This window comes from Pipistrellus kuhlii, unplaced genomic scaffold, assembly GCF_014108245.1.
Source record: "Pipistrellus kuhlii isolate mPipKuh1 unplaced genomic scaffold, mPipKuh1.p scaffold_m20_p_16, whole genome shotgun sequence".
NCBI lineage: Eukaryota > Metazoa > Chordata > Mammalia > Chiroptera > Vespertilionidae > Pipistrellus > Pipistrellus kuhlii.
This window is the reverse complement of record NW_023425471.1, coordinates 11,339,290-11,353,139: the sequence shown is the minus strand read 5'-3', so window position 1 is coordinate 11,353,139 and position 13,850 is coordinate 11,339,290. Positions and strand designations below refer to the sequence as shown.

General features: G+C 46.9%; 1 protein-coding gene across 1 annotated transcript; it reads right to left on the bottom strand.

The window, feature by feature from the left end:
* Nucleotides 1-2,356: 2,356 nt before the first annotated feature.
* On the bottom strand, nucleotides 2,357-3,391 carry LOC118720166 (melanoma-associated antigen B4-like). Its single transcript, XM_036440088.1, has one exon. The coding sequence runs from the start codon at nucleotides 3,389-3,391 to the stop codon at nucleotides 2,357-2,359; it is 1,035 nt and encodes a 344-aa protein (XP_036295981.1).
* Between the last annotated feature and the right edge of the window lie 10,459 nt (nucleotides 3,392-13,850).

Genomic DNA, 13,850 nt, shown 5'->3' with positions numbered 1-13,850 from the left:
AAAATTACTCAGTGGTGACAGCCATTGTGACAACCATTCTCAATGTGACAGCCATTCCATGGCCTTTTGCATCTGAGAGCAGATGTAAGCCACTATCTCTGTGGCTTCCCAGTCCCCATTCATAAGAATCTTCCTCTTGACTTCTGTTTGTCCTCTGTAAAGCCTTTTTAGAAATGCCATATCCTTGAGAATTGTTTTCTAGTCTCCCTATGGTAAACAGAGGATAGGATGGTTTGGTGCCAGGAGTGATTTGGGATGGAGATGTTGCAAGTAAGCCAGGGAGCAGAGGACAAGTGATGTGCTATCAGAGAAAGCACTAGCCACTTCCTTCCTGTCACTAGACAGACTTAGCCTCTTAGTTAACTTTGCTTCTAAGAGTTTTACTCTCTATAATAGAAGGGCTGAGCCAAATGACTTTGTGGTTCCCTGTGCTTTAGTGTTTTACTGATATTTGCCTTGTAGATTTTGATATTATCACTGACTACTATCTTTTTCCTTCTTTATTCCTGTCTCACATATATTTTGGTTATTTTATTGCTTGTTCCTGGGGCTGTGTTTTTCTGCTTTTTGACAGAAGTAGATTTTGAAATACAGAGCAGGAAATGAATTAAGTGGCATGTGGTGTACCACAGACTTGGGGGATTGGCAAAGAAATGCTCTAGAAACAATCAGAGCCATGGTCAAATCCTGCTCTGTCAGTTTTTAGCATTGTATGTGAGACTATTCTAAGTTCTTTATCTTCAAAATGAGTATGGTAAGTCTTTCACATAGGAATGTGGATATTCACTTGTGATGAATATAAACCACCTGCAAGGTGTTAGGAAAATTTGGTGCCTTTAATGCAGGGCACTATCACTAAGGTGCTTTAACCCCAGATGACAACCAGCTTTCCACACAGAATTTAATTTCCAAGCTCTGTTCCATAACATGGAACTGTATAGAAGGAAGAAATCCAAAATGTTGCTACCAAGTAGAACTAAGTATAATTTCCCCTACAGACCATATATTGTTTAATAAGGGTATGGGAATATCTTCTTTAGCAAGATGCAACTCAATATTCATTAGTTCCAAGAACCAACAACTTGCCATCCAAACCAGCCATAATTTTATGAATTTCACTGCCACTATAAATAGAGCACACCCTTATATTCGCCAAGAGAAAGTCAAATTTTCTACATGAAGTGCCATTTTCAATGGAGTGAGATCTAGCTTTCCAGCTCATGAAAAACGAGATTTTCCAGTGGTACCTTAGCATCTCACTTGCAGCGATATAACACTTATTTCTAGAAACACTCTAGTTATCCTGTGCTCAAAGCACCTAGTTTGAGGACTATGTTCTCCTGCCCTAGTGCAAGTGGATTGAACCCCTACCAGTATGTCTACAGGTGAAGATTACTCTCAGCTTTCCCCATATCCCAAAGTAATGCTTCAGTTCTGTTTTTCCATTCCAAACTTAGTTTCTCAAATCTAAGACCCATTTCCTGAGGGTCTGGCCCCTTTTTTACAAATCCTCAACTTCATTCAGCCTATCATGAAATTTGACTGAAAATTACCTGCTCCCCACCCCCAGACCCTGAGGGACTGGATATTCCCAATACCCAAATCTGCCTTGCTCACATGATGGGCAACTAATTGCTCTTTTTCACATCTCTTCTGTTTATTGTCACTTAATTATTTCTTACATTAGATGACACCATTTGCCTTCTATGACCAATGCTGCTGATAAACTCTAAATTTTAATAGCAGTGGCTATTAGGCTTCTTTTTCAAGCCTTGGCTAGTAATTTTGACATTTCCAAAGAGCTGATGGACTCTTTATGTTGGAGGGGAAAAGAAAAGGCATGAGCAAGAATTCAAATTTATAAGGATTTATTTTCTTTAAAAAATTAAAGGAGATAAGCAAATCCAGGTATATGCTATTGAATTTTATACTAAAAGAACAAGGAGAATAAAGAACACTAATAATTAATCATCATTTACTTGTGTTTCTCCATTTTATATTTCAAATATTTTCATTTGCCCCAGAAAAATATCATTCCTGTGCCTTGCATTGTAGGAAAAAGAACATATTGGAGGCTTTTCAATCAGTTGGAAATAAACAAAACTCTTAATATCACACCTTAGCCTTAATACATGTGACATCCATGGCATTAATAAACTTGAATTTTGAAGCAAATAAACCTTAATTTGAAGGAACAACTTTTGAAAACACACAGAACCCTAAAATTAGTCATCTGCTGAAGAAAAAGAAACCCAACAGCATAAACATTTTGTTCCCTCCAGAGCCCACTACACTACTATTCAGAAGGTTGACTGCTCTACTGAAACTCAAGGTGAAAAGGCTGCCTCAGATCTCCCTAGATGTGGCAGGAGCTGCTGAACTTGGCCTTGCAAGGACCCCTGTGCCTGGTAAAAGAGCCAACCATGGCTGCGGCTCTCAGCCATGCTTTATCTTCATCATCTCTCAAGGCCTCCTCATACAGGAATGGGAAGGCAGTGGGGATCTTGTTGAAGATCCTGGCCAGCACCTCCAGCACTTTCATCTTGCTGATATCAGTGTGGGCCCTTTGGCCCCACAGGAACACGAAGCGGGGAGGATTGCTTTCGGGAACCTGGCGGCACTCCAGGTACTTTTCCTGGACCAGATACTTGGTGAGGAATTGCTTGGGCTCTCCATAGATGACATGCTTCTTCCCAGGGTGGACCCCGAAGACATTCAGGAAATTCCAGATGTCCTCTTCAGTGGCGACATTGCCATTCATGAAGATCACGCCCAGGATCACCATCACAATCGGGGTCTTGGGCAAAACCTCATCACTGCTCAGGTCTCCCTCAATAGGAAGGCCCAGCTTGTTGAAAAAGCCATAGGTGTGGTTGTTGGGGTTGACTTCCTTGAGCTCAAGGCCAAAGACCAGCTCCAGGCGCTCAGAGGCTCTCCTGAAGACCTCAGAGAAGTGTTTCTTGTACTTCCTGTTGACAAACTTCACCAATGCATTATGAGTGATGGGCTCTTTCCTTTTCAGCTTCTGCAGCAGGAACTGCACCACCTTGCTCACCTCCCTGCTTAGAGGATCTTTGCGAGCCCTCAGAGCTGAAATTGCTGCCTGGGTGGCATGTGCACTTTTCTCATCTTGGCTCTTGGGAATGGCATCAGATGTTTGGCATGAGACACCTGCCACAGGAGAGCTAGTGGCTGCCTCTCCTTGAGGATCCTGGGATGGGCCAGATGTAGGGGAGCTTGGGGAAGTATCATCATTGGGAGGAGAAGTGGGGGCCTCATCAACCTCCATTGGTGTAACCTGATCTTCTTTGAGACTCTCAGTCCCACTCAGGACCTGTTGTCCCTGTTGTCGTTTCTCTCTTCGGAGCTTACTCTTCTTTCCCCGAGGCATAAGGACGCTGGTCAGGGACAGCGGGCACCCTTGTAATAGGAGAGGAGGTGATGCTGGGACCTGGAGGAGGGAGAGTGAGATGGCATGTGCACCCTCAGCTGGGACATTGCACCTGGGCTTAATCCCAGGCCATGTCTGCTAGTTCTGCTGGCAGTGTCCCAGGGACCCATGGGGTTCTCTTTCTTCCCAGTCTTGGCCCTAAGACCCTGCAGAGGATGTTTGAGTGTGCCTTAATGAGAGCCACAGAATCCTACCTCACTGTTCTCTAGGTGACTACAAGGACATGAGGGGGTTTTATGGGACTCTTGGTTGAGAAATGCTCACAGTTCACATTAAGGATCCTCAAGTTAATTGCTGGCCAGCCCTGTGCCCCCTACTCCCTACCCTTGCTCTGAAGTTTAAACTCAAATCTCCATGCCACAAGTTTGTGTTGAGATGCTGCTTCTGGCAGGGGGCACACGGAACTGACATCACTATGAGACTTCTCTGTGCTGCATTTTTGGTTCCTCAGTTCTCATTTAGACCCCTCACCTGGCCTCCAACCAGTGCCTCAGATCCTCAATTTCTGCTCTTAACTTTCCCTTCATCACCTCATCAGGGTGGGTCATTCCTCAATGCACATTCGGTTTTCTGGATTGGCACTGCCAGAGCTATGGTCCTCTGTGTCTGTGCTTGAGGCCTATCTTACACTGAGGTCCGTAGGTACCTGGTAGCCAGAGGATGTAGGTACCTGACAGATGGAGGATGTCCAGGTTCTGGGAAGACTCAGGGAGAATGAGGGAGGTGGGGCCCTTGATGGGAGGGGCTGTCAGAGGGAGGATGTCCAGGTCCTGAAAGGACTCAGGGAGAGTGAGGGAGGTGGGGCCTTGGTGAGAGTGGCTGTCAGAGGGAGGATGTCCAGGTCCTGAGAGGACTCAGGGATTGTGAGGGAGGTGGGCCTTGGTGGGAGGGGCTGGAAGAAGGAGGATGTCCAGGTCCTGAAAGGACTCAGGGAGAGTGAGGGAGGTGGGGCCTTGACAACATACAGCTGCATTTCCATGTCTTCTCCCAGATGCAAGATGCACCCATCAAAAGGAGGCCCCTTATGAGAGGTGCCCCAGGATCTCACATCAATCCTTTGTGACCCCTAGATGCTTATCTAGTATGACTCCCTCTGCTGTGTTGTAAATGCTCTTTTCAGGAGAAAATCTTCACCTGCCTAAACCCTGAGCAGGAATTAAGTGGCATTTTTGCTGACAAATGCCTGGGTTATTTGAAAAGCAGTATTAAGGCATGCTGAGGTGTTTTAATGTTATGGGGTCACTAGTTCCAAAAATGGTTATGAGTCTTCCCATTACTTGAACATCCTCCCTCTTTCAGTCCCTCCTAGAAATTCCACCAACCACCTCATGTTACTAGAGTTTTCAAAAGACCTGGATATCCTCCTTCTGCTGACCTGTACCCAGTCCCTTCCAACAAAGAACCCCACTTCACTGAATCACAATGAGTCTTCCGAGGACCTGGACATCCTCGCTCTGACAGCCCCTCCAACAAAACCCCTACCTACCTCACTCTCCCTGAGTATTCCCAGGACCAGGACATCCTCCCTCTGATAGCCCCCCCCCCCACCAAGACACTCACCTCCCTCACTCTCCCTGAGTCCTCCCAGGACCTGGACATCCTACCTCTGACAGCCCATCCCATCAAGGACCCCACCTCACTCACTCCCCTTGAGTCTTCCCAGGACCTGGACATCCTCCCTCTGACAGCCCCTACCACCAAGGCCCCCACCTCCCTCATTCTCCCTGAGTCCTTTCAGGACCTGGAAATCTTCCCTTTGACAGTCCATCCCACCAAGGACCCTGCTCCCTCACTCTCCCTGAGTCTTCCCAGGACCTGGACATGCTCCCTCTGACAGCCCCTCCCACCAACACAATCACCTCCCTCAATCTCCCTGAGTCTTCCCAGAACTGGATATCCTACCTGTTATAGCCCCTCTCACCAAGGCCCCAACCTCCCTCACTCTCCCTGAGACCTCCAAGGACTTGGACATCCTCCCTCTGACAGCCCATCCCACAAAGGCCCCCACCTCCCTCATTCTCACTGAGCCTTCCCAGGTCCTAGATATCCTCCCTCTGCCAGCCCCTCCCATGAAGGCTCCAACTCCATCATTCTCCCTGAGTCTTCCCAGGACATGGACATCCTCCCTCTGACAGTCACTTCCACCAAGTACCCCACCTCCCTCACTGTCCCTGAGTCCTTTCAGAACCTAGGCATTCACCCTCTGACAGATCCTCCCACCAAGGCCCCACCTCCATCACTCTCCCTGAGTCTTGCCAGGATCTGGACATCCTCCCTCTGACAGCCCCTCTCACCAAGGCCCCACCTCCCTCACTCTCCCTGAGTCCTTTCAGGACCTGGACATCCTCCCTCTGACAGCCCCTCCCACCAAGGGCCCCACCTCCCTCATTCTCCCTGAGTCTTCCCAGAACCTGGACATCCTCCATCTGTCAGCCTCTCCCACCAACACACTTACCTCCCTCACTCTCCCTGAGTCTTCCCAGAACCTGCACATCCTACCTCTGACAGCCCCTCCCACCAAGGCCCCACCTCCCTCATTCTCCCTGAGTCCTCTCAGGACCTGGACATCCTCCCTCTGACACCCACCAATCCAAGGCCCCCACCTCCCTCACTCTTCCTCAGTCTTCCCAGGACCTGGATATCCTCCATCTGACAGCCCCTCCCACCAAAGACTCACCTCCCTCACTCTCCATGTGAATTCCCAGAACCAGACATCCTCCATCTGTCAGCCCCTCCCACCAAGGACCCACCTCCCTCACTCTCCCTGAGTCTTCCCAGTACCTGGCCATTCTCCCTCTCACAGCCCCTCCTACCAAGGCCTGCTCCTCCCTCACTCTCCCTAAGTCCTCCCAGGTCATGGACATCCTCCCTCTGACAGCCCATCAATCCAAGGCCCCACCTCCCTCACTCTCCCTCAGTCTTCCCAGAACCTGGGCATCCTCCCTCTGACAGCCCATTCTACTAAGGCCCCCACATCCCTCATTCTCACTAATTCCTCTCAGGAACTGGACTTCCTCCCTCTGACAGCACCTCCCACAAAGGTCCTACCTCCCTCACTCTCCCTGAGTCTTCCCAGAACCTGGACATCCTCCCTATGACAGCCCATCCCACCACCCTCACTCTTCCTGAATCTTCCCAAAACCTGTACATCCTCCCTCTGACAACCCATCCCACCAAGGCCCACTCGTCCCTCACTCTCCCTAAGTCCTCCCAGGTCATGGACATCCTCCCTCTGACAGCCTATCAATCCAAGGCCCCACCTTCCTCACTCTCCCTCTGTCTTCCCAGAACCTGGGCATCCTCCCTCTGACAGCCCATTCTACCAAGGCCCCCACATCCCTCATTCTCACTAATTCCTCTCAGGACCAAGACTTCCTCCCTCTGACAGCCCCTCTCACCAAGGCCCCCACCGCCCTCACTCTCCCTGAGTCTTCCCAGGACCTGGATATCCTCCCTCTGACAGCCCATCCCACCAAGGTCCCACCTCCCTCTCTCCCCTTGTTCCTTCCCAGGACTGGACATCTTGCATCTGCCAGCCCCTCTCACCAACACACTTACCTCACTCACTCTCCCTGAGTCTTCCCAGGACCTGGACATCCTCCCTCTGACAGCCCCTCCCATCAAGACCCCACCTCCCTCAATCTCCCTGAGTCCTCTCAGGTCCTGGACATCCTCCCTCTGACAGCCACCAATCCAAGGCCCCCACCTCCCTCACTCTCCCGGATTCCCCCCAGGACTGGACACCCTCCCTCTGACAGTCCCTCCCACCAAGACCCCACCTCCCTCATTCTCCCTGAGTCCTCTCAGGTCCTGGACATCCTCCCTCTGACAGCCCATCCCACCACCTTCACTCTCCCTGAGTCTTCCCAGGACCTGGATATCATCCTTCTGACAGCCCCTACCACCAAAGACTCACCTCCCTCACTCTCCATGAGAATTCCCAGAACCAGACACTCTCCATCTGTCAGCCCCTCCCACCAAGGACCCACCTCCCTCATTCTCCCTGATTCCTCCCAGGACTGGACATCCTCCCTCTGACAGCCCCTCTCACCAAGGCCGCCACCTCCCTCACTCTCCCTGAGTCTTCCCAGTACCTGGCCATTCTCCCTCTCACAGCCTCTCCCACCAAGGCCCGCTCCTCCCTCATTCTCCCTAAGTCCTCCCAGGTCCTGGACATCCTCCCTCTGACAGCCCATCAATCCAAGGCCCCACCTCCCTCACTCTCCCTCAGTCTTCCCAGAACCTGGACATCCTCCCTCTGACAGCCCATTCTACCAAGGCCCCCACATCCCTCATTCTCATGAAGTCCTCTCAGGACTTGGACTTCCTCCCTCTGACAGCCCCTCCTACAAAGGTCCTACCTACCTCATTCTCCCTGAGTCTTCCCAGGACCTGGATATCCTCCCTCTGACAGCCCCTCCCACCAAGGCCTCACCTCCCTCACTCTCCCTGATTCCTCCCAGGACTGGACATCCTCCCTCTGACAGCCCCTCCCACTAAGGCCCCCATCTCCCTCACTCTCCCTGAGGATTCGCAGGATCTGGACATGCTCCCTCTGACAACCCATCCCACCAAGGTCCCACCTCCCTCACTCCCCCTGTTTCTTCCCAGGACTGGACATCCTGCGTCTGCCAGCCTCTCTCACCAACACACTTACCTCCCTCACTCTCCCTGAGTCTTCGCAGGACCTTGATATCCTCCCTCTGACAGCTCCTCCCACCAAGACCCCACCTCCCTCATTCTCCCTGAGTCCTCTCAGGACCTGGACATCCTCCGTCTGACAGCCCACCAATCCAAGGCCCCCACCTCCCTCACTCTCCCGGATTTCCCCCAGGACTGGACATCCTCCCTCTGACAGCCCCTCCCACTGTGGCCCCCACCTCCCTCACTCTCCCTGACTCTTCCCAGAACCTGGACATCCTCCCTCTGACAGCCCCTCCCACTGTGGCCCCCACCTCCCTCACTCTCCCTCATTCCCCCCAGGACCTGGACATCCTCCCTCTGACAGCCCCTCCCACCAAGGCCCCCAATTGTCAGACATTCTTGGAGTCACAGGGCCTCTGGTGCTGGGTGGTTATGGACCCTCCTAGGCCCAGCCAGCCCCAGACTATGGGAGGCCTCAGTCTGGGGTGCTCTCACTCCCCCAGGGGTCCCTCTTTTCCCTGTCCAGGGTCTGAGATGGCTCTGTTAGCCTGAGCCAAACCATAGTCCAGGAACTGGCCTCCATTTACTGAGGCCCCGCCCGCGAGACCCTGGGCCTTTGGGGCTGGAGGCCACGCTGGGATCTCCGGGGCCCAGAGCAGGGACAGCGGTGCATCCTTCATGGACCCTCTTTTCAGGGAAAAGGGACTGGACTTGCTGGGGAAGCCTCCCCCCACCGCGCTCAGCTCCCCTCGCACCTTGACCCCAACAGGATGGGCTCTGCTCCCTCTGCTCGGCCTGGGCAGCACAGGTGGACGGGCCTCGTCCTGCAGCCGGCTTCGATGGCAGTTAGGCAGGCACTTCTGGTTAGCGGGGGGGGGGGGGGGGGGGGGGGCGGCGGGGCGGCGGGGTGTACCGGAAGCAGCAGAGTTCTACAAACCCACGTGGTCCTTGTGTGGGCTCTGTGCAGGGGCGGGGCCTTCTCCCTCTGTAGCAAAATTAGAATCTCTGTCACACATAGTCAATAAGCAATTAGAACATGTGATTGAAAATATATCAGTTCAAACTATAATAATCTTTTCTTTCATATTCCATATTTTTTTAGATGCCTATTTAATAAAAGTCTAATCCTCTGCAAGAAAATAAGTTTCAGTTATTTATTGGGACAATCTCTTGTCTCATACTTCCTCAACAGGCCCAAATTTTGGTGCTGTCATATTATTTCACCAATAGTCCTGGCATATGTGCTCTGAGGTGCTGCCTCAAGTTTCTTTAAGTAAGTAGTAAAAATTCATTGTTCCTGGTCACACTGAAAGAATGGTCAAGAGGCAGAATAATATGCCCATTTTTAATCATGTTTGTTAAAAATTCAGTACATCTTTATATCACATCGATGTATGAAAAAGCCTCAGGTCAAATTTAAATGAAACACATTAGTTAATTGTGGTTACCTTTGAAGAGGGGACTGAATTTGGAGGAAAGGGGAAAATTGAAATGTATCATCTGTATTACTAGAAATTTTCTATCAAGACTATATGTATTATTACTTTTTGATTAAAATATTTAAATACATGTAACCACAAAATTGTAGCTGTGCATTAATCACAAAAAATAACTGCTAGCTAGTGTAACAGACAAGGTCTGCAAACCTGCAATGGCTTAAAACAATAAAAGTTTATTTTTCATGTACATAAAAACTGATATGGAAAAAAACAAAACAAAACCTGATATGGCATCTAGTCTGCTCCTATCAGGTGGCTCTACTTCCCAACAAGGAATCTCTGTGTTTGCTGCTCAAAGGGACAGAAAACATGGAAGTGGCATACTGGCTTTCAAACTTCTTGTCCTAAGGGTGACAAACATTGTTTCTGTTCATATTTCAGTTTCAACAGTAGTCATTTGACCCTTCCATAAATACAAGTGGATTGGGAATGTGTATTCTCCCCATCAACCCAGGGAGGAGAGCAAGACACCATATGAATTAGTAATTTCTCTCTCCCGTATACTGTTATAGTAGGTGTTCAAGCAAAAACAACTAATAGAATTTATTTAAAAGACCCTCTTCATTCCTTGGTGGAGTTTCTAAGGAGGCCACTTTGCCTACAATTTTCCAATCCTGCTACATGGGAGATACTTTCAAATGCTGGATCACGTTTAATTTTCAAAAGAATACTGTAAAATCTCAATAGGGAAGACTCACCTTTTTCTCTCAATAGCTCCTTTCTGCACTTTGAAATAAACTGTAGTGTGTCAATCGGATGAGAATGTTCTATTGAAGCATGGTCAAAACCTTGAGTCCCAGAAACACTCAGCATGACTGAACGTGCAGGACACTTATACAGATGTCATTAGAAACATGGAGAAGGCAGCATTTTCCGCTGGAGCAAATACTGAGGTAAGAGGCAGCAGAAGGATGGTGAATTATTTTAATCTTTCCTTTTCAAAGATAGCATGCCTGTTAAGAAACCATTATTACTGTCCTGGAAGAACTCTGGGTTCTGAGGAATTCAGCTTCAGTAGATGTTTGTTACACAATGATTTCCATGGTCTTTCTTCATCTCTGACCTACCAGGAAGGCATTGGGTATTGACCTTATAGGTATGAACTCATTGGTGTATGGGTTCAGTGGCCATTCTCAAATAACACACCCCTTTAAAATCCTACTGATAATATTTGGGTTGTCTAACTTCAATTACCAGTATATTCTTTAAGAAATAATACTGTATTCACCAGCTCATTTGGAAAATACTTTGAAGAGAGATGTAGAGATGGGGGTGGGAGCTAGGGTTGTGGTAATAAGTTATCTAGACTTCATGTCAATGGTCCTAAGGCAATATATCCCCCACTGAAAGGGATATATCTCTAAGGTACACTTGCAGAGAGTTGGAACACTCTAGTCACAGGAAGGGCAGGTGATTCCAGACTGCCTGCATTGCAGGAAGTAGGGTGCAGCCTCCAATGGAAACAGGGAAGAGTTGGTCAGTATATGAGGTTCCAGTTTGGAAAGAAGGTCACACTGGGGAATCCTTAGGGGAAAGTTCTGCAATGTAGGAACAAACTGTCACAGGACTACAGGACTTGTGCTAGCATCTGGAAGGGTTAGCTCTCAAGGGACAAGGAAAAGAAGGATCCTCAGCAAAAGAAGCCCATAGACAATCTCAAAATTGTTCTTTATTTTTTTTTTTTAGCTGCTCAGAATTTTAGTTTATTTTATAAACTTAGCACAGTATGCAGAATTAGATTTCTTTTTAAATTTAGGGTGTTTTTTTTTTCTATCAACTATTCTTTTTCTTTTTTTGAATTACTTAATTATTTTTTAAATTTCTTTATTGATTAAGGTATCACATATTGTCCTCAACCCTCCATTCCAATCCCCCACCCCTTCCCAGTCATATCCCCATCCCCCTATTTTCCTTGACCACTGGTTAGGCTCATATGTATGCACACAAGTCCTTTGGTTGATCTTTTATTTTTTTTATCTGAAGTTTTACATATGTCTCTTTTTCCCCCAATTGACTCCCCACCCCCACCAGCCATTCCCATCCCAGGCAAGCCCCTGATGTCCCAGTGTTTGGGTCCATTCGACTTGTATGTATGCATATTAGCATAAGCAACATTGTTCTTTATTCTCATATTTATCTTTTTTCATGCGGACTGGTTTTAATACTTTTGTAGGAAAGCCTTGGTAGAGCAGAAAGTCTTGATTTTTAATAGCCTATGATACATCTTGGAGTGGTGGGAAGAATAGATAATGAAGAGATAAGAAGTTGGCCTCAGGATGAAGAAGTGGAAAAATGTGAGTTCTAGAAAAAATTTGCACTCGGGTTCTAGTTCCAGCTCTTTTACTTATCAGCCATGGGAATTTGAGAAAATTCCAAGTCTTCATCTGCAAAGGATGTATAATAAGCCCTATCTTGTAGGACTGTTGTAATCTATGCAGTGGACATAAAGCACTTGTCAGAGTAATTGGAAAATATTAGGTATTAATTGAATGACAGTTATCATATGATTTATTGTCATTATTATTTTTACCACAGATGATACCACCCTCCCCTCAGGAGATGTCCAAAAAGTATGCAGCTTTCTAAAACAAATATTAATAACACAAAATTCACCCGTAATGCTACTTAGCAAACAAAACAAAATTAATTTCCCCCTTTGAGGATGAGTTACTTAATTTGGGTGCAAGGGAGTCTTCTTCAGTTGGATACTATTCAGAGGTCCTAGAATTTGTGTCAAGGACCAACTGCTTCCCTCCCAGGTGCCTTTTCATCCACACCATTCCCTTTTTCATTCATTACCACCAGATATGGAGCTCTTCCTTGGGGTTTGCAAAATTATACTCAAGTTAACCTAATTAAAATATCTGTTTCTCTCTCCCAGTTTAGGGAAAAGAGAGCCAACACAGTAATTTCTCAGCATCCCACTTCCAGCGACTTTCACTCTTATTTCTCAGGAATCTCTTAAATACTCTGTACATAAAACACCTAGATTGTGCCCTCCATTCATTCAACTGCACTCAAGCATGAGCACAAGCACGTTCCATGTCTACCCCAGGAGGAGTTTCTCCTCTGGTTTACTGATGATACTGAAGTAATTCTTAGGAGCAGATTTCCATTACAGGGCTTTGTCCTTCAACATTGAGAAACACCATGTGTCAGTCTGGCCTCTGTTCAGCAAGTCCAAAGCCTCATCTAGCTTACAACCCTGAGCAAATTAACAGTGTACTCATTGAGGGACTTGTAGTTTCCCAAAGCCCACACTGCCTTCTCTCAGGGACTTTATACCTTGTCTTCATCCAGACAACCTCCCCTTTACACTTCTCCCAACTCCTTCCCTGCCTCCCTACCTCTTTTCTCCTTCTTACTTATCCTTTAATTCTTAGAGGCTATTTCACCATCTTCCCTTTATTATTACTGCTCCTTGAGTGTGAAATTCTAAGGGCAGGGTGTTTTGTATCCCAGTGTTCCCATTTCCAACAGGATTTTCAAAGAGCAGTTGTTCAATTAATATTTGGGAAATAAATGAGATACTAAACATGAATTTTAGTTTATAAACATTTTATTTCTCCTACATTATTTAGTAATCTAAGAAAATCCAGATATGTAGCTTTTATTTTTATGGAACAGCAGACTAAAATGAATAAGGGAAACCAAAAACTGAACATCTTTTATTTTCCCCCCTCTATTTTTTGATCCCAATAATTTCACTGCTCATATTTTTCAGTCCCATGGAAATACCTATTACAATGCCATGTTTTGTTGTTCTGGTTCAGTAAATATGAAAGGTTCCCCCAATTTGTTTTACAAAATAATAAAACTGATAATCTTAAATCTATTACAAGAAATAAGCATGTAACTAAAATCATTAGTACATTTAGATTCTGAAATGATTTAAACCTTCTGTTAAAGAATCAACATTTAAAATGTAACAAAAGAAAGAAAGAAGAAGAAGAAAACTCTAAAGTTTACCACACTCAACAGAAATACTGTGTTCGTTCCAGATCCACCCTGGCCATCCACTACTTAGAATGTTGACTGCTCTTTTCTTCCGCAGAGAAAGCAATCTGCCTCAGACGTCAACATTTGATATATAACCTAAAATAAACAAACAAAACAAAACAAAGGTAAAATTCCAAGTTACCAACAAACAATAAGAACACAAAGATGATATACACTTTCCAGCTCCAGTCTGGCTCTCCACTATTAGAACATTGACAAACCTATTCAAGCAAAAAGTGAAGGACTTGCCTCAGACT